A 19,899-nucleotide genomic window follows, 5' to 3' on the forward strand; every position below is an offset into this window, starting at 1 on the left:
GTCCACCCAGGCCAAGTCCTCCTGCACCTTGGCATCTCTGTTTCTTATCTCTATTCCCCCATGCCAGTTCTTGCACCAGGATGATTTGCTTGGCAATCCCTGCTCCCAAATCTGACGCACAACTGCGTTTGCAGGAAATGCCCTGTTCCAGCCCTGCATTTCTGACACGTACTCAGGGTGGATGTTACGTTTTAGGAGTGAAGCCACAGCAAGCCTTTATACAAGGACTTGTATTAACAGCAACATCCAAGTGTTGGAGCGTTATGAAATGTTGGCAGCTTTCCCAACAACAGCCAAGTACAACTTTGATGCAATGCTTCCTTGCAGCGCACCCCCACACATCAAATCCTTGCACTGAAATATGAAAGTATTACTGATTCTCGGAGGAAAAAAAATTAATGTCATAAAGCACATTTTCTTGAATTTCACTTCTATAATGTTATCCTGGTTTAAATAAAACCTGCAACAGCAAAAAATCATACTGACTGCCATAACCAGCAGAGGGAATTCCAAGCCAAGCATACCTGGGAAAACCAAGAACAACCAAACACGTAATCTTTTCATTCAAATCAAGAGGAAAGTAGACAGGGAAACATTATAATCTCCATTTAGGAGATAATTCTGTCCTAGAAAAAGAATTATAATCTGAACAGACTCTGACAGAGACTGGAAGGGGAATTGGAGTAATTTGTGTTAGGCTACAGAGAAGGTGACAACTGAAAATATAATCTGAGACTTCAAAGTGCCGTATGTGTAAGGAAATTAAATTACCCGGCAGCAAAATGCAACAACTGAGTTACAGTATTTTGATAACATTTGTTCATGCAGACTGCTAAGGATACTGTGATGTGATTATACTTTGGTCTGTTGCCAAAAATCCCCTCATGCCATTATCCATTACTTATATTTTGGCAAGGGTAATATAGTAATTGCAAAAAAAGACCTGCACCACATGGCTACGTTAATTTCCCTGTGGTACACCTGGAAGCCAGTATGACTGCAGCGCTTTTGGGCGGTTCAACTTGCAGCCATTACCTGCTCAGCTTTTGGGGGCTAGATTTCCTTACGGCAAGTTGTAAGAGAAAACCCAAACAGCTTGTACGGTTTACGCTTTGCTGATAAAATAATTGATTTCGGCACTGTGCTCAATACCTTTCTGTGTTGTTTTGATAGTGTAACCAAAGTGTTTGGAAAAAAAAAAAGACATCTTATATGGGTGTGAATCAGCGGGGTGATTTCAAAGGAAAAGGTACGGAGATCCGAGGTGCAAGCAAGATGAGCGTTGTACACGCCACTTAACATGCGTGTGTGGTTGGCAGAAGAAGGTGAAGGTGAAGGCCTGAGCTGCCGATGAGTCGCTGAGGAGACATTTCTTTTCAGAAAGGGTGGTCGGGCATTGAACGGGTTGCCCAGGGAGGCGGTGGGGTCACCGTCCCTGGGGGTGTTCAAGGCAAGGTTGGACGTGGTGCTTGGGGACACGGTTCAGTGGGTGACATTGGTGGTAGGGGGGTGGTTGGACCAGGTGATCTTGGAGTTCTCTTCCAAACTTAATGATGAAATATAAAGGCGTACTGCCCTCTAAAGCAGCAGGCGCTACCCAAACGCGGTTTTCAGAGGCAGGAACCGGCTGCACAAACCGCGCGCGCAAAAAAAAAATAAAAAATAATAAAAAAAATAAAATGAAACCAGCAAGGCGGCGGCTTCACAGCGCTCACTTCACGGCGCAGAGGAAGCGCTGAGCCCCGGGCCCTGCCAACACCGAGAGCCTCCAGCCCCGGGCGGGGGGTCTGGGGGCTGCGGGCTGGGGGCTGGGTCCGGGCTCGCCCCGCTCCGTGCCCGGGGAGGCCTCGCAGGGCCGGGCCGGGCCCGGTGCCGCCCCCACGGTGCCTGGGCGCGGCCTGGCGGAGCCCCGGGGCGGCCACGTTGACAGGGGGCGGGGAGCGGGGTCGGGGCGCTGCCAGCACCGCCACCAGCAGCACCAGCACCGCCACCACCATGTCTTCGCCCCCCAAGGAGAAAGCCGAGACGCGGGCCGGACACCCTCCTGCCGGTACTGCCGCCGCCGCCCCGCTCCTTGCTGCGCTGCGCTGCTCGCCTCCGGGGACGGGGACGGGGACGGGGCTGGGAGGGGGGGGACGCAGCGGGGCTGGGCGGGCAGGGGCTGCTCCGGCAAAGCCCGAGGTGGGCAGGGGGGAGGCGAGCTGCCAGACCCTGCCCCTGCCCCTGCCTCTGCCCCTGCCCAGCCCGGCCGTGCTGGGCAGTGCTCGGGCATGGGGAGCAGCCGGGCCTGCCTCTGGGGGGGCGGCCAGCCGCAGCTCCGCAGCACGGTGTGGCCGGGCTGTGTCTTGCTGCTGTGTGGTTTTCTTCCTCTTCATCCCTGCTTTATGAAAAGGGGAACCTCAGTCCCCTGCACCGGCAGCTTTTTCCTAGCTTGCAACGTTGCCTGTTACACAGCAGTCCTCGTACCCGAACTGAATTCTGCTTCCTTCCTATAGCGACCTGAAATTCCTTTAAATAGCTTAAAAAAAAAAAAAAAGCGAGAGGTAATCGCTTTCCTGTGCTTGGCAAACACAATTCAGCAGCCGAGTTAAACTGATCCCCTGGCAAAAGCGGAGTTGTCCCCCCTTCTGCAGCCCGCCCTGTCCCAGCCTTAGCCCGTGCCTGCCCTGCTGGTGAGCTGGTTCAGGTAATTAAGGCAAATTAATTTGCCAGATGTCGATGGTTTTTGCTGCTGTAGCTCCTCAATTTCACTCACTTTCAGGTCAGTTTCGGTGTGAAGAAATTATTGAGATGTTAGAGTGGTGCAGCCAGAGGACACAGCTAAACCATCGGCTGACAGGGAGGAAGGATGAATGGCATCTATATCTAGTTAGTTGCTTTGGGACCATGTTATTTATTTTGTTGTATGTTTTCAAGTTTTGTTTCAAAACCTGTGTTTTTTAAACAGAGGGAATTTCTTTTTTTAAAGGCCTAGTTCAGCCTTCGCAGGCCACCTTTAGAAACAAGCAATGCACAGTGCTCAACTGTAATTGCAGTACAATACAGGTTTTCATTGCTGTCAGAGCATTTTAGTATTTTCTTTTCCCTATTAAGACTTGCATCCACATACGAGCTGAAGACCTTTGTACCTCTTAAGGTCTGTAGCAACCCTGAGGGTATTCTGTGCGTATGCACCAATTCCGCTTTGGAAGGGGATCGCCAGCCCTGTCTTTGAGGCCAGAGACAACCCATGTTTTGCAGTATCCTCAAGGCATTCCTGCAGGAGGGTGGTTTTGAACTGGTTGGCAGAAGAAAGTCCCTCTGACGCGTTGTCCTGTTAACACTTTGAGAATCCACAATAAACGTGCTGACTAATGGCAGTTTATACTTACTGCACAGGCTGAAGCTGGGTTTTAATCCTCTATCCCAAGCCGTTTTACATCCTCGAATGATAACGTAAAGCCATATGGCAGTTTGCACAGAAGTTTTAATAAAACAGAAGTAAGGAATTCTTGAGAACAACAACAAAAAATGACTGCTTGTATACAGCTGGAATAGCACTCATAAATAAAAAGGCTAATTCCTAGCAAGGCGAAGATGCAAATGGGGGAACTCTTGACTAATGGCTCGACAGCTCTGTTTTTGCTGCATATGGTTGTTTTTGTAATTAGGGATGTATTACCCCACTGAGTATGAATCGCGTGCATAAAAGTTAGGAAAGATTTGGATCGTGAAATTGAAGCTGAATTGACAAACTCATAGTATTTCACATGTGCTGTTAGCCTTCGCTTACTGACTGCATGCAGTCTGTTAGCTTCCTCTCCACATTGATCTTTCCCATGGGGGGTGAGGGGGAAAGACAAGAAAAACACTTGAAAATAGAAAGGATAATGAAATGGAAGGAAACCTTAAGACCCCAGGTTGGCAACAGGGTACATGAAGCGACTTTGAACTCCGTTCTGAAACTTAATAAAGCTTAAGTTGGGACCCATATATATATATTTCCATCTGTCAGTAAGATCAATGCGTCCATAATACCATGCTGACTAGGTTTGTATGGCTTGCAGTCACTCTGCAAAGGGCTGTGTAATTACGCTTTCAGCTGTTCATTTCTTCTAATAGCTACTGTGGATGAATAAAGCAAGGTGATTGTATTAATAGTTTATTTATGAAGCTTTACAATAGATTCATGGAAATGGTTATGTGCTTTTGTTCTACATTTAAAAAAATAGCTCTAAGCCAGGATTTCTATGAAATAGTGGCATATAATAACTCTTACTTCTATTCTTGTTTTGTCAGACACTAATGTATGTTCCCTTAAGCATGTGGAAGGGCTTGTTTAAAGTTTCCCTCAATATTAGCTTTTCATGCATCTTATAATAACAGATTCCATTATATTGATATGGTTCATGAGAAATAAATTCTGTATTAATATTTAATACTACGCTGAAGGAAAACAGGGAGGTGCTAAAGGTCTTGGTTGTACTGTTGATTTTTAGTACAGTGGGTGACTTCTCTTGCACCAGGAGGTTTGCCCAGAAGGGACTGCCTCAGGCCATGACACTGAACATCACCTACCTAAATGAGCAGCGGCCAGGCAGCAGTGGTTCTGCATGTACCTGGTGCTGTCTCTGACTTATTTCAGGAGTAAGTCTTGGAAACTAGGAGTCAGGAAGGGGTAAGTAAAATGAGAATGATTACTGATTCCAGAGCGTCTTAAATATTAATCGATTGACGTGGTTGCTTAATGCATTTCCAATAGGGTGTCTGGCAGAGGTGTACCCTTTAGAGGAACACAGGCTGCCAGTCACAGAATAAACAAGATGCTCCTGTCTGCCCCTCAAAGCAAACAAGGCAAGCGATAGCTGATAACCAAAGCTAAGCTGTCATCCAGCAACTAGGCAAACAGACTTCTGCTGTTGCCGGTAGCTGATCCCCTCTTTATTTCTCACCTTAGGAGCTCGTGGCTTCTCGTCAGCTCCCCACACCACCTGCAGCTGCTCCCTGGGCTCCTGCCCTTGCCGGGATCCCCCTCAGTAACTGCAGCCTGAGGCCCGTCAGTTCCCATCTTCAGTGCGGGAACTGGCGTCTTCCCACCCCCAGTCCAATTGTTGACACGTTCCTGTTTTGGGCATTTATTTTTGGCAGTGTTTTGGAAGGTGATTTCTCAGTTATTTAAATCCTTTTTCCGCTCCGTGAAGGATTTGCTGTAGGAAAATCTGAGCTCATGTTCTCTTAAGAATAACGTTTAAGCAACAAAATGACTGTAGTAAGCATCTGCGAAGCTATAAGGTAAAAACCAGGCAAATAAGAAATAGACGAATCCTCTTAATCCAAGAAAATCTCACAAATGGAGCATTTTTTACTTTAGGTTGGTGCATATAATCATTTCTTCTCTGCCCAACACTGGCACGTAGCTGGGTTGAAATCTGTTGAAAACAGAAGTGCTTTATGTGGCAAAGAGATGCTTTCTCTTCCAAGGCGGAGTCTTTTGAAACCAGATTGGGTATGGCTGTATTGTATCTTGGGTGGCATAGATGCACCTCAGCTCCACATACAGGATGTTTATATAAATATTTCACTTTTGTTCTCAGACATTCAGATTATTACTGTACTTGTTAGCTGGATTCTTCTTTTAGTTTCCAGATTTGCACAGTAACCCTGGGTTACTGAAGATCATTCAGTTATGCACCAATGTGCTTCTAGATGACTATGTCAGTAGATATTAGTGAGGGGGAAAAAGACCCAAACCTGTTGCACTGGTCACTTGCTATCATGCCCTTTAATCGTCTGCTTATTTGTTTTTTAATCCTTCGTAACTCTATCTGCAGAAAAATCTGATGGTGTTAGCTGGATGTCCTTGCGAGTGACAAATAGCAAAAACAAGGGGTTGGTGGCCTGATGATAGATTATGTAGGCAGGGAGGGATTTTGGCCAGCTAAGTTAGTGCTAAGTCCTTGGGTGTTGTTTCCCTTAGTTCTCTGTTAGATGGTGAAAAGCTGCAGAGTGGGAGCGTGCAGGTGTTGTCTGGAAATGCTGTTTTGTGACCTGGCAGATGGGCAATAGCATCTTCCACAAAAAAAGTGATTTTAAATTGAGCTAAGAGGAAGTGATTGTGCAATGCTTTGAGTCTATAAACTACTGCTAATAAAAAAATATTGAAGGTAAAGTAAAACAAGTGCTGCAAGTAAGGATTTTAGGATTTTTTTTGCAGATTGATGCTGTCCCATCAGATTGTAGATTAAAAATAAATCATTTCTATAGCCTTGTACTCTTTTTAGTTCAATTGATAGGTTTTCTACAGACTGCAGATGAATACTTGGATTTGTAAAAGCATAAGTGTTTAGATGTAGTTTATTTCTGTCTCAGATGTGGCATACAGTGTCAGCTATTTAGCTGATCAGTCTTGCTCTTATTCTAGCTTGTGGATGTATCAAGCACTTTGATTAAGTTAAATGGAGGCGTTAGAACAGGACAGCACTTGACAGAATTCAGTGTTTGCTTTTATGAGCCAACTTGAATGCATAAGGACTTTGCATCAGGAAAAAATAATAGGGATTTTTATTTTTGTGCCATCTCTGAAGTTATGTTTATTTGATACCTCATCTTTCTGCCTTTCCCTGTGCCATGTCAACCATTTCACAAATTTAAGTATTGTAGGTTTTATGGTGGAGAGAATACAAAAGCGGTTAATACGTTGTGTGTTTGTTTTGTTTTGTGTTTGTTTTTTTTTTTTTTTTTTTTTTTTCAATGCATGACAATGCCATAATTTTTATGGTCTATAGAAGTTGTGTTTTTTTCCCCTCTGTTAATTGCTTGTCTTTAAGGTCCTTTATCAAATCAGAATTCTGTCTTTCACATATCACAAAGCTTAAAAATATCTTTAACAAATCCAGGGACCAAACGTGCGGTTCTTCTTGGGGCAGGTCACTTTCCCTTTGTTTCCTTCCCTGAAGCAGGCTGCGAAACCTGTGCCCAGGAGTGTCTGCTCGTCCCAGCTCTGAAAAACTAAGTTAAAAACTAAGAACTTCACCTGCTCCTAGGCTTCAGGGATTGGTATTGAGTGGTTGTGAGGTGCCTTAATCTCTCTGTGGCTGGGTACAAAAGGGCTGTCAGAGGTCCCAGCCTCCCCTAACCACACAGGCAAGCTGCTTCAGCTCCTTTTCAGTCACCCACTTCTGTGCTGTGGCAGTGTGTGATGCCCGTGGCCTTTCCAGCACAGACCAGCACATCTGTAGGTGTTCTCATTGACTTTTGGCTGCCCGAGGGGTTTTCTGGCTGGTTACTGGTTGCAGTGTTGTAACTCATCCAGTTAGCTACCAAGATGCCTCATACATCCCGTGTTTCACTGTAAGCACCTATAGCAATAGCTGAAGCACACAAAGCCCTGCAGTACTAAAACAGAAAGCAGGTCAAAACCATCCTGCCTGTTGCTCCACTTAGTAGCTGCAGTGTTAAAGTCTGGGTTTAGCTCCTATTTCAAATGTAAGCATTACCATGGATAGATGATGAACATCAGTGGATTTGCTTTCACTTCTTATTTTGTGTGTCAGAGAGATTCTTTTGTGTTTGCATCATTTCTAAAACTAAATCATGACAAGGATCTGAAATGTGGTAATTGTTCTGCAAAATCAAAAGCTCTGTTCTAAATGCAAGTTAGCAGGCCTCCTAAACTTTGCTTTTTACTGTGCTATTTACAAAATATGGCTATATAATAGCTGTAGTTTTTAACTTGAAATGACAAGTGAGATTCCTCAGCCCTTCTTGTTTTATGAGAGTATTTAATTTTCGAGTTTGTGGACTTTTGTGTAGTGTTATGCAAGCCATCACCTTGGTTTCTTCTGATGGCTACAAGTTAACAGAGGTGGGGGGAAGAGTTAAAACGGAGTTGAGTTTTCTAAAACTGTTGAAAGTGGGTGATAAAACAAGCTGCTGCCTCTCAGGATGAGTGGAGATGGCAGATACAGGCCTGAAGTAGCTGCTCCTTAGATTTGCCACTTCTAAACAGCTTGGGCCCCTTTCTCAAACTGTGATTATTATTAAATTACTGTGCAAAATACAGTGTGTATGAGGGGGATGTGTCACCCTTAAAAGTGTTCTTCTTTGCATACACTGGTTTGACTGAGACTTGTTGTGTCTTTCTCCATTATTTTTTGTCCAGTGAAAGCAGGGGGGATGCGGATTGTGCAGAAACACCCACACAATTCTGATGCCAAAGAAGAAAAAGATAAGGATGACCAAGACTGGGAAACCAGCAGGTGAGCATTTTGTTTTCGTGCATATGCTGCAGCTAATTTCCATCACCTTGAACGTTATCAGCAGTTTTTCCTTGCAGATAGTAAACAAATGGTACGGATGGCTGGTATCAAAATCGATTTCAAGCAGTAGCAAGTTGTATGTTCTTTTGAGATATTTGGGGAATTTAGGTATTTTTCCCTTGTCAAGCCTCCTTTGTATGATTCTGTCAGGTAAGAGAAGGATAGAGGGAAAAAAATGCAGTTAAAGAAAGACATCAACTTTCCTAAAAATCTCTGAACATCATTTCAGACTGTGCAGAAACAGTCTGGGTTCATTTGGACACAAGCATTAGACCGTCAGCCTACATATCCCACACGTGAAGTCTTCTTGCCATGTGCTAGTTGATTCCTTCTGCTGTTCAGTTCATAATCCCTTTTCTGAGTGGTATTTGACAATATGGCAGTCAAAGACAAGTAAAAATCAAGTTATTAATATTAGCCACTTTTATTTATATGGTAATTTCACTTTTGGTGCTGGAGGATACCAAGACAGACAGCTGCTACACGGCAAATCTAAGTAGAAATGAAGGCAGGAAAGGTTCGACAAACTAAGCTATGTGTTTATACAAAAGCTTTCTTTTTTTTTTTTTTTCTGTTTTCCTTGGCTTATTGTTTTTCTTTGTAGCCAATAATATATTTACCCCAAATCCTTATGTACTAGCATTGCTTTGTCCTTGCAATTTGCTCAAGGCAAAAAAAAAAAAAAAAAAAAAGCATAGCTATTCTTGTACTTTGGTAAGTAGGCAGACTTACATAATGCTTATTTAACATCTAGAACAATGGTAAGAAAATACAGGCGTTGTGAAAATGTCTGTGAATAAAACTAATTTATTTACTACATCAGAATGTGAATAGGAAAGAAGTGACATGTTTATGTGAAAGAGAAAGTAATTTTAATTTATATATTTAAATGCAAAATAAACTTTAACCAAATTAGTCATCTTGTAATTCTGCTTAGTGGAACTTAAGTTGCAACAGAGTTTGTATTGCACTTGAGTTTTGTCCAAAGGAAGAGATTGTATTTTGTAGTTAAATTTGGGAATGCATGCTTTTAATTACGGTATGTTTTATACCTGCCATTTCTTCCTTTTTCTTGGCATGCCGGTGTTGTGTTGAGGCAATCTCATTAGGATCCAAATGAGAGGACTTTTTGTGGCTGCTCGCAGATCTAAACCTGTAGTACAGCATAGCTATCTGCTTTATTCATTTCTTCAAACAAGTTTATCACTTTTGTCTCTCAGTCAAACAGTGTAGGGAAAAGTTAAAGTTTTACCTTGATATATTTGGCTGTGCCTGGTCGGGCAAGTACTGTGGCACAGTAAAAGCAAATCTACAGAGGGAAAAGATGTACAGAAAGAAACAGTGCTGGGAACTTAATGTTCACGCACATGTGTTCTGGAGATTAGTTAGCCTGGTTCTCTGCTCCAGATGCCCAATAATAGCTGGCACGTATGAGGTGTGTCCTTGGAGTTCAGCTTTCTCTGCAGCAAGTCCAGGTCAGGTGCCCCGAGATCAATCCACGATGCAAAACAGAGCACAGCCAACAGAATGATTAGGAGGGGAAGCCCATGGTCTTAAATAAAAGGTTGGCAAATACATGCCCCCTATTAATACCATAAAGCTGGTCCAGGAGCAATTTTTGTGCCTAAAGGAGAGTAGAAAGTTGAATGATTTCTGGAGCTACTTCATTAACTAGGGTATAGTTAGCTGTTGCACCTCAAAATCCATTGCTTTAGCCATCCGATCGATTCATTGTCAAAATACACGCTTAGACTCTGCTTTTTACTTTGGTTTTCTTGTAGATAATCCTTTATCTGTCCCTTAGGCACTCATATGCATACAATTATTCTTGAGCATGTGTTTTAATACTAACAGCTTTGGTCTGAATTTCCTTTCTTTGATTTAAATCAAAGCTATAGGCAGAAAAAGCAAATTCCATGGGCCATAGTACATAAAGCAGTTGGCCAATTTTAAATTACGTGGTTGCAGTGTGCCCTCTGCTTTCATTCTGGGAGGTGCAGTCCCTTAGAGTTTCTCTGACTGCTCATGGCGATCCATGGTGATGTTCTAAAACATTTGTATTTCTGATGCCAATGGAGAGAGGTTTATCAGCAGGGGTAGAAGAAGCCACTAGCCTTCTGTTCTGGTTTCTCTGGCATCAGTGTAGCTTTTGGTCACTGCTAGCTGGTCTTTTATGTCTCCTTGCTAAGCAGGGGAGGAGAGCAGATGTTTAACTTTCTCCTGTTACATTTTCAGTCTGCCATTTTAAGACAACAATTTTAAGGTAGTATTTTTGATATGATGCAATCTGTGCTCCCTGTTGCATTCAAAGTCAAAAGAAACAGTAGACCTTCAAGCAGTTCTTACTAGGTGATACTGTCAGCTGACAACAAAAAATAATAAAACACAGTAACAATTTGTGCATGTTAAGAGGGAGGCTAAGATTGACCTAGTGATTATTTTAATCTCACTGTAGGCTTAGTTAAGGACAGAATAGTGGAAATGGCAATAAATTGCAGCAGCAGATTTCAAATTCTTTCAAAATTCCCTGGGAACTCTAAGAATGTGTCCTGTCTGAGGTTGCACATCAGCATGGGAATCTAAATAGTTGCTGAGTAAGAAAGCTTTCTCAGCTAGAGCTCATAAAAGTACCTGTTGCTTTTGAGACAGAGAACATTGTTTTTGCAGTGTTTTTGCAGAATAAGGCATTGGGTTCGTGTTCCTAGCATTGATATAAGCAAAGCTGAGACAGGTAGCTGAAGTAACTAACAGCACAGTGACAAAGATGCCTTTAAAATAACATTCACCATGTAGATCTTAAATAATTCTTTCTTAGTTACTTAACACCTTGCAATCCAGTTACTGTAATTTACTTTGCAAAGTATTCTATTCGGTCTTGGTTTCTAAAATAAAAATGTTATGACAACCTGCCGTTTTATGGTAGGTTGACTTGTCATCGTGGCGGTTTGTGATTCCTTAAAACAATATGTGGTAAGACGATCTTATACTAATTTTAAATTCTTCCTACAAGACAATTCTCAGCCTTGAATGGTAATGGAAGTATTTTTATATGTCTTTATATGTCTGCTATAAATAAAGTTCTACTTAGAGGAATCGCTGGATCTGATTATATGGAGAAGAGCACAGTGAAGGAAGGGAAGAGTTGCATTGCTGGATTTAGGTAAACTAAAAATCATGTGTTCATGGCATCCAAAACCAGTGGCACCACTGTGGTCAGGATGTCAGCAGTGAACTTGAATGTGAGGATGAGTGAGGTCTGTGGCCCACATGTTCTTTAGGACAACAGTGATTTTTGATCAGCTTGGTTGGAGATAGTGTACTGTCTGGATGAACTTTGGTGTGATCGTGTATTGTTTTTCTTGTGTTTCTGTAATTGCTTAAGATTTGCATTGACTCCTTTTTTTTTTTTTTTTTTTTAAAAAAAACACACACACAAAAAAAAAAAACACAAAACTGCACCAGATATGGCTGCAGTTTTGATTGACAGTCATACTGATTACATACTGCTGGAAAGTTTTGTGCTACTGGATGAAGGTGAAACAATTAGCAGTAGGGTTATGAGTAGAAACCGTCATTTTTCAGGATTGTTTGTCATCTGGAACAAATAGGCTGCTCGTAATTCAGGACTTTATTAGAATGCATGTTTAACTGAGATTTGTAACGTCGTGCTCAGTTCCTGTGCCAAAATCTGCCTGTAGCCGTAATAAATACTGAAAAGCAGATAACTTGACGTAAGAATTACTCGTTCAGTTTTCGCACAACAACTTCATTTAACTGTCACTCCAGGACCTCAGGAAGAAGAAACTATAATCATATATTGGTATCTGGATGGTTTCAGAAAAAGTAAAGCAAATCTGGCTCATTTTATTCTGTAACAAACAGGATAAACTGCAAAGCCGTTCATGACTAAAGAGTGTTTCATTTTCTTTTGTTGTATTTCTAATACAAACCGGGGTAATTACAGGGATCTAATTACTGAATATAAATGCAGTAGTGGTATTTCAGTATACATACGTAAATTGTATGTGGTTTGTATCTTCAGCTTACCTGGAAATTGTGAATCTAGCATAACGTCTGACTTTCCCCTGAACTATGGAAAGAATAAATTATGCAGCCTGGATTTTAATTCAGTTTAGGATCTGGGTATTGGCCTTGGCTGTATTTATTGTGCAATAGAACAAGAAAAATTGAAGAGGATAATCTAGAACGTGGGGACTCAAAAGCAAAACCATGCTAATGAAGCATATGGGTGACCATATGTCAGAGAGCCTGTCTCTGTTCTTACTCAGTTTCACAGTGAGAGAGGAATTGTTGAAGCTCCCTGTCATTCTTCAGGTATCTCTGTTATTTAAGCCTGAATATTCTAGTTAAGCTACACATGCTTTTTTTTTCTTCCAGAAGTGCAGTGGAAATCTTTTAAGTCTAGGCTGTGGCTTTATACTTTCATTCAGAAATCAATTTGTTTTTCCTTTCCCTCGCTTAGCCTTCTTGTAACTGACAAGAAGTAAGCTGCAGGCAATATTTCCATTTTTCATTTGCCACTGAAGAGTCTGCTGTCACTGAAATATTTATTTTTTTGCCATGTAGTGTCCCTTGTTATGCAAACTTCTGACAGAAAAAAAAAATATGATACAACTAAGCCATTAGAGCAGACGTGTATACTTCTTTACACCCTAAATATGGGAAGGCTGGAAATTATTTCTGTTCCTTGTTACTTCACCCTTTTCTGGTTATTTTAACTGAGGCAGGAGCTGTAGAGTCTAAGTCTTGACCCTTCAGTTTTGAAGCAGCTGCCATTCACTGTAGCCAGGAACTGGAAATGACATCTGGTGTTCAGTTCACTTGCACTGGCTTGTAGGAGGTAATTAACATCATGGGTGAAGATGTTTCAGTCCAATTTGTGCTAATATTGTCTGTGTTAGAGACAGAGATGCTTGACAGAAGGAAACCTTGAAAGTTCTAACTAAAAACAAAAGAGAGAGAGAGAATTTACAGCTTGTTAAGCACAGAAACCAGAGCCCTGTGAACGTGTAGCACTGCTGCACATGCTCAGAATGAATAGCGCATTAGTGTTTGTCTCATTTAGTTCACCAACATACACTTGAACAAACTCTATGTTCCTATATCTATAAAAACAAAACGCTGGAAAAATGGGCATTGATTTAGTGTAGTGAATATTCAAAACAAATTTTTTTTTTTAAGAGGTGGAGTAGGACAGGCTCTATCATCTGCTTTAATTTTTTGAGAGGAAAATCTCTGGGTAGGTCGAGGATTGACTGGGACTCCTTTTCTGGCAACAGTGCCACCTTGTTGCCTTAAGAGGCCCCTTGTGCTACTGTGCTAGTGGAGGCAGCTCTGAAGGAGTAAATTGATAGTATGTACAAGCATTAGTCATCTACATGCAGTTTCTTTTCTTTGACAGTATTCACATTTATTTTACCACTCTTTTTCCTGATCTTTTGGGGGCCTCATTCTGTTAGCTCTGCAAGCTAGGTTGGCTTGATACAAAGTTTATGTACAAAGAGTGAGTTTTCACATGGTCAAGCAAAAAACCAAAAAACTATTTAAATTAACTGTATGGGTACAGTTGGTATGACTCCTGAGGATTTTATTCATGTCTTCGGTCTTTTAGCTCTGATTACTTAGGTATGGAATTTGGAGGCAGTTAGCCTTAGAGAATGAAATGTCTGGGGATAATGCAATGGAAAACACAACCTGGCTGCAAATGCCATGCTTGCAGTTTCTGGAAAAGATGCAAGCTTCAGCAAACGTTGGGCATTATCTCCTTTTCATAAAAGAATTTGCTGTGACTTGAACTTTTTCTTTACTTGGTTAAATATTCCAAAGAGTAGAAGGAAGTTCTGCTGCAAAAAGGCTGCAAAAATCTGCAACTATAATTTTGTGATACTATTAAGCAGAGAATAGAACATCTTAGCACAGTGAGGGAAAGTAGCTTTCAACTTCTCAAAGACATCTTTCTTTTCACAAAAGATGGTACTTTATGTTGTTTTGTTTTGATCCCCCCATCCTCTTCATCTCTACTTCAGTCTTAAATTTGCTTCACAGTAAAGAGAACAGCTTCTTACACATCACATTCTTCTCCTCTCCATAAGTGGTACTGCTCTCAACATATTTTCCCACCTCCTTCTTCATTTTCATGTCTTAATCTTTTGCATAGTGCTTATGATTAACTTTATTAGGCTTGAGCATCTGTTAATCCATGCATAATTTGTTTAATTATGAAAACAAAAACAGTATTAGCAATGTTCATGCAATTGTTTCAGGACAATACCTTCTCCAGATGACAAGTCACTAGGAGAAGTAGCAAAATAATTACCATGACCTGTGTTGAACCTTATCAAGTGCATGTATGGTTATAGATTCAACTATAAATACAAAAATAGCATACATAATACTGATTTTTAAATGCAGAACTTTCGTAAAGCAAGAAAAGAGTTTGTGAATATCTCTGATTCAGTGAAAACATCTGTGCATGTTGGGAATGGAAGAGAAGCTAAACGAGATTGTGAATGAAGCATTCTCTTACAGAAAGATATGAGTTTACTGAAACACTGTTGCGTGCTTCCAGTATTTCTTGATGCTTGAAGCAGTAAGTTGATAAATCCATCAATGTAAGTGCTAGTTATGGTATTATATGGATAGCTCTTTGCATATTCACCAAGTACTGTGTGCATGTGTGAAAAGAACTAAGAAAAGATCTGATGTTTCCCCCCCTCAAAGTGAATAAGAAGATACACCATCCATCTCAGTGAGAGCAGGGTTCAGTCCCAAAGAAACATATGTTGTCTTATGAAATTAGCTAGAAAGCTGAGTTGAATTGTCAGCCAAGCTGGTATAAGAAAATGATTTTAGAAGAATGAAAGCCTGTGATTTGTATTCTGTGTGATGAAGAAAGTGAGAAAAGCTTAGTCATATGCGGGAGTAGAATGATCTGAAGGGAAGTAGTGCCTTGAGTGACATAGCTTATTTAGCACGACACTGTGTCTGTACAAAAAGTAAAATACCTTAAGCCAATAACTTTAGCAGTTATTTTGCATTGTGCTTTTCTCTTGGTTTCTTTCCAAAGTAGTGCAATACATGGAATGAAGGTCACTCTGCTAATTTGAAGGCAGAAAACAATGTTGAAAGAGGTATTACATAGGCATTATAACACACAGGAATCTCCAAACCCAACAGTATAATCAAATGTTTTTCATTATGCCAACTAAGCCCAAATTGTTGTTATTTAAATACTCGGCAACTCTGGGGGCCTTTCTGAAGCTAAAGGTATGAATTTCTATGAAGAAAAAGCTGCCAAAGGACCAGATGCTATTCATTTATTTAGAATCAAAAACCTATGTTTGAAGTGAAATTGCCATGAGCTAAAAATGAGTAGGAGGTGTGACTGACACTATGTGTGCCAAGGGGGGCTCTAGTTTTTCAAGTAGCACCTTCCTCTCCCTTGTTAAGTTTCTTCTGCCTCAACTGTGTCAGGCACTGAATGCTGAAGCAGTTGAGCATTAAAATAAACTTAAGATTTATCTTTAAAAAAAAACGGAAAAAAAAAACTGTCATTGGGCAAAACAGAAAGGAATTTCACTCAGCTGCTTCCAGGACACTGGTACCAGAAGCCAGAAAGGCATGAGAGAATTAAAGAAAACATTGAAAACACTTGCTGTATCATCAGAGTTTTATTTAGTCTGCTGTTGCAGTTGATAGAGCTAGCTGTTCCCTTGCAGCAGATTACTTGCCAGGAAGGCGTTTGCTGCAGTAGACTTGCTGCCTTCTGACTTTATTGTAATATTTATACGATTGCAGTTTGGTCAGAGGCATCCTGTTAAACTGCAACTAGCAAAAAATACTTAAGCAAGATTCACATAAATCTTAATTCTAATGAGTTCGAGTTTCTTTGGGACTCATTCCTTAGCATGTATGCAGTACTGTAAGCCTAGGACTGCTAATGCATTGAAAGAGGAGATGCTTTCGTTGCTGTGGTGTATGACCAAATTCCAAGACATAGTCTCCAGGTTTAGATGCTGTGAGTTTTCTTTAATACAAAACAATATACAAGTTTTTTTTCTTCTTCTTAAATTTTAGGTTTGATTGCCAGTGAGTGCTTCTTTGACTTCAGTTTTGGCACATCAGTACATGGGTCAGCACCTTAACTCATCTAGGCTTTATTTAGATTTGTTTCCATTATCTTTAATCTGCAGCATAAATTTAATATTAATTCTTTCCTTCTTTTTTCAGACTACAGTCACACGCATAAGTACAGATTGAGCTTTTGTATCAGAAAAGAGAGAAGAAAATGATCATTAAAGCAAAGGGAATAGGAGCCTCAATTTATACAATTTCGTTTGATTTCTTCTTTTTTAAGATGAAGGGAGGTATGAGTTGCAGTGTTGGTTGATGATTCATGATCTGCCAAACACAGCTTGATTAAAAAGAGAACAAAAAAACCCCTAACATCACGTTTTAGCTTTCGAAATATGGAAAAGGAAGGAAATGTTAGAGTAGCTGGAAAAAAAAAATTAAAAATCTGGCAGAGGTTTTGTACAGATTTGTCTGTTTTTTCAGTTGAAGACTGAGAAAACCTGATAAATATAGATGAGAAACTTAAGTATCACGTTAGTCTAACTAGCATAGTCTCTGCAAATAAATCCTGCAGTGAAGCTAGTCTGTCTTTGGATAGATGTCAAGGCATGGATGTTTTTGATCTAGAAGTTTAATTTGGTTCTGTACTCCTTCGTGTACTTTGATTTCCGTAAAGTAAACTGTTAGAATAGATGAAATGCCAGTGTATGTGAAGAAACCTTAAAAATATGCATGTGGAATACAGTTGCTGTAATTCAGTGTTTGGTACTTGATGTTCATGACTTGCTACTCGGTAATGAGCTTCTCTGCGTGTCCTCCTTACTGCACTCCTGGTGTGATAATTCTCATTTAGGGTGCAAGTCTCTGGTGCATCTGTTGCAAGGCATTTTGAAATAATTTGGAAATGATGTTTTGGAGACAGTGTCCTCAAAGTGTTCCTATTTGATTGGCAGAGTAAATACTGACTTCTGTGGTAGCACTCGTGAACTAGTAATTACAGACAATCTTATAACTTTTCAGAACTGATGTCCATCACTTACTCACATAGTAGTTGAGACCAGAGACACTTCTCCAACATCGTTCTCCAACATCGTTAGAAAGTAAATCCTTTTAAGCTAGGGCAAGAGAAGCATTTCCGGAGGCAAGAATTGCATTCTGAAGACGTTTGGCCTCTTACCTCTGGGAGTGCTAGCCAAGCAAGTGCTGGAAGCCTGCTTGTTATGTGGCTCGTACTGCGTGCTGGGAACCAAGCCAAAACCTCCCAGTTCAAAGTGCATACCTGGCCTGGAGCTGCCACGGTGCAGCAAAGCAGTGCCCCCAGTCCCACAGCAGGGACAGGGGGTCCTGGGGCAGCTCCCATCGCAGCCAGGCGAGGTGGTGGGTCAGGGCTGGGGTCTGCCTGGGAGCAGAGGTCAGCGAGCTGGGCCTCATGGCGGCCTGCAGCTCCCTCACGAGGGGAGCGGAGGGGCAGGTGCTGAGCTCTGCTCTCTGGGGACAGCGACAGGACCCAAGGGAACGGCATGGAGCTGGGGCAGGGGAGGGTCAGGCTAGGGGTTAGGGAAAGGGTCTGCATCCAGAGGGTGATCAGGAACTAGAACAGGCTGCCCAGGGCAGTGGGCACAGCACTGAGCCTGCTGGAGTTCAAGAAACATTTGGACAGTGCTCTCAGACACATGGTCTGATTTTTGGGTGGTCTCTGTGGAGCCAGGAGTTGGACTCTATGATCCTTGTAGGTCCCTTCCAACTTGGGATATTCTGTGATTATACTCAAAAATTTCACTAACAAAGGTTGTAAAAACAAAACAAACAAAAAAGTTGGTTGAAACAAATTGGTATCTTGTACCAATATCTTCAAAGTGCATTTGAAACAGCCTTCATGGGCAAAGGCTCTCCTTTTTAGAGAGCCTGATCACTGCATTATCTGTTAAGTAAACAGCTTAATGAGTGATTGTAGAGAAGATGGGGGTGGATTTTTCCCAGCAGTCCACAGTGAGAGGCAAGGATTGCAAATGGCAGCAAAGGAAAATCTGACTAGGTATTAGAGCGGGGAAAAAGATAATCTGTAATGATGATGGTGTCCAGGCCCTGAAGATGTCTGGAGATTTTCAGAATCCTTCTTGAAGGTATGCAAAAATTGACAGGTCAAGTCACAGTAATGTTGCAGCACTTGGAAGTGACCAGCCCAACCTTCTGCTGCAAGTTCCTTGCAGTCTATCCTGTAATACTATGAAATAAGAAGGACCTAACAGAAGTAGCAGTAAATCAGGTCGAGAGGTGATGTGCGATGCTTTTATTTGCCCTCTTCCATAACACAAGACAAATATCCAGTGAACATAAAAATATTGAACATGTGTCCATTCTCAGATAAGCTAGAAAGAAATGACTGAAGTTTTTTTGGTAGGTCTCCTAGCAAACTGATCTATGTGTAGAGAATTTTTTATGATCATGCATCACAGCAATGTGAGAAGCTGATAAAGATTCCTTCAAGTGCACTGTAGTCTCTGTATTGCCTCACACATGGTAACACTTCTGAGATGCTTGCAGTCTGATTACTGTCTGAAATGTTCATGTGGTACCTTGCCATCTTTGCTAGATTCCTGTCTCTGGTATGGTAGTAGGAAAAGAAAGAAAGATGGAGTTAGAAATAGTGTGCTGTGAGCAGGGTAAGACAACTGATAAAATACTTGAATCTCTCTGTTCTGTAGCAAGAGCTCTGCTTTTGTTAGAAGCTTTAACCTTTGAGCCCTAATCATGGGCTAACACAATTTTGTGCTAGTTAACAGATAAAATTACTCAAATCTAGGCTGCAGCCAGAAAGCGAATCATCCTCTTCCCCTTGCATCCACCTGCAAGGAAGAGTTTGTTGCCTGAGGTTATTGTTGGTTTTGAGCCCTGTGTTCACTCTCCAGGCCAACCAGGGAAGCAGCTTCTAAGGCTTTTGGAGTCGCAAATGATAACTGCTAGCCTTCCTACTCTGAGGTACCAATGTCCCTCCTTTGCTGCCTTGTGCTCTGTAACAGATCACTGAGAAGCTGAATCCACTGCAGTTTCAGTGCAGAAAGATGCAGAAGTTGACTTTGTCAATAAGTTTAATAGTAGTCTGTGCAGATGCATTGGTTCTTACTTAAGTTAATGAAGCAAATGTGGCGTTTTGGTTTTGTCTGTAAATCCTAAATAGTTTTATTCTTCAATACCTGGCATGCAATAAATATTGCTGCTGAACTTGATATTTTTCAATGCATTGTGCTGTAAGAGTGCTCTGAGGAGGTCGTAAAAATCTGACATACTCCAAATCTGTTAAAGAGACAGATCAGCTTTGTAAGATACTCTGGAACTTCCTGTCTAAGAGAGTGTAAGGACTGAGTTGAGACAGATTATATCTGTATAACCAACGGTTAGTACTTTAATTATGTTGTTTCCTAGTTTGGTGAAATGTCAGATGACTGGGTAGCTTTTAACTGTATTTTTAGATGTCCAAGCAAAAAAATGACAGAAGCACATTTGAGAA

The 19,899-nt window shown here is 41.3% G+C and overlaps 1 protein-coding gene across 1 annotated transcript in view; it reads left to right on the forward strand.

The window, feature by feature from the left end:
- The first annotated feature begins 1,946 nt into the window (after positions 1 to 1,946).
- Positions 1,947 to 19,899, forward strand: part of DAP (death associated protein) — a 45,826-nt gene continuing 27,873 nt past the window's right edge. Inside the window, exons 1-2 of the mRNA XM_084283128.1 lie at positions 1,947 to 2,050; positions 8,141 to 8,237. Of these exons, the coding sequence (XP_084139254.1) occupies positions 1,996 to 2,050; positions 8,141 to 8,237 (152 nt within the window). The 5' untranslated portion in view covers positions 1,947 to 1,995. The remainder of the gene's footprint in view (positions 2,051 to 8,140; positions 8,238 to 19,899) is intronic.

This window comes from Netta rufina (assembly GCF_964035555.1).
Source record: "Netta rufina genome assembly, chromosome: 2".
Taxonomy (NCBI): domain Eukaryota; kingdom Metazoa; phylum Chordata; class Aves; order Anseriformes; family Anatidae; genus Netta; species Netta rufina.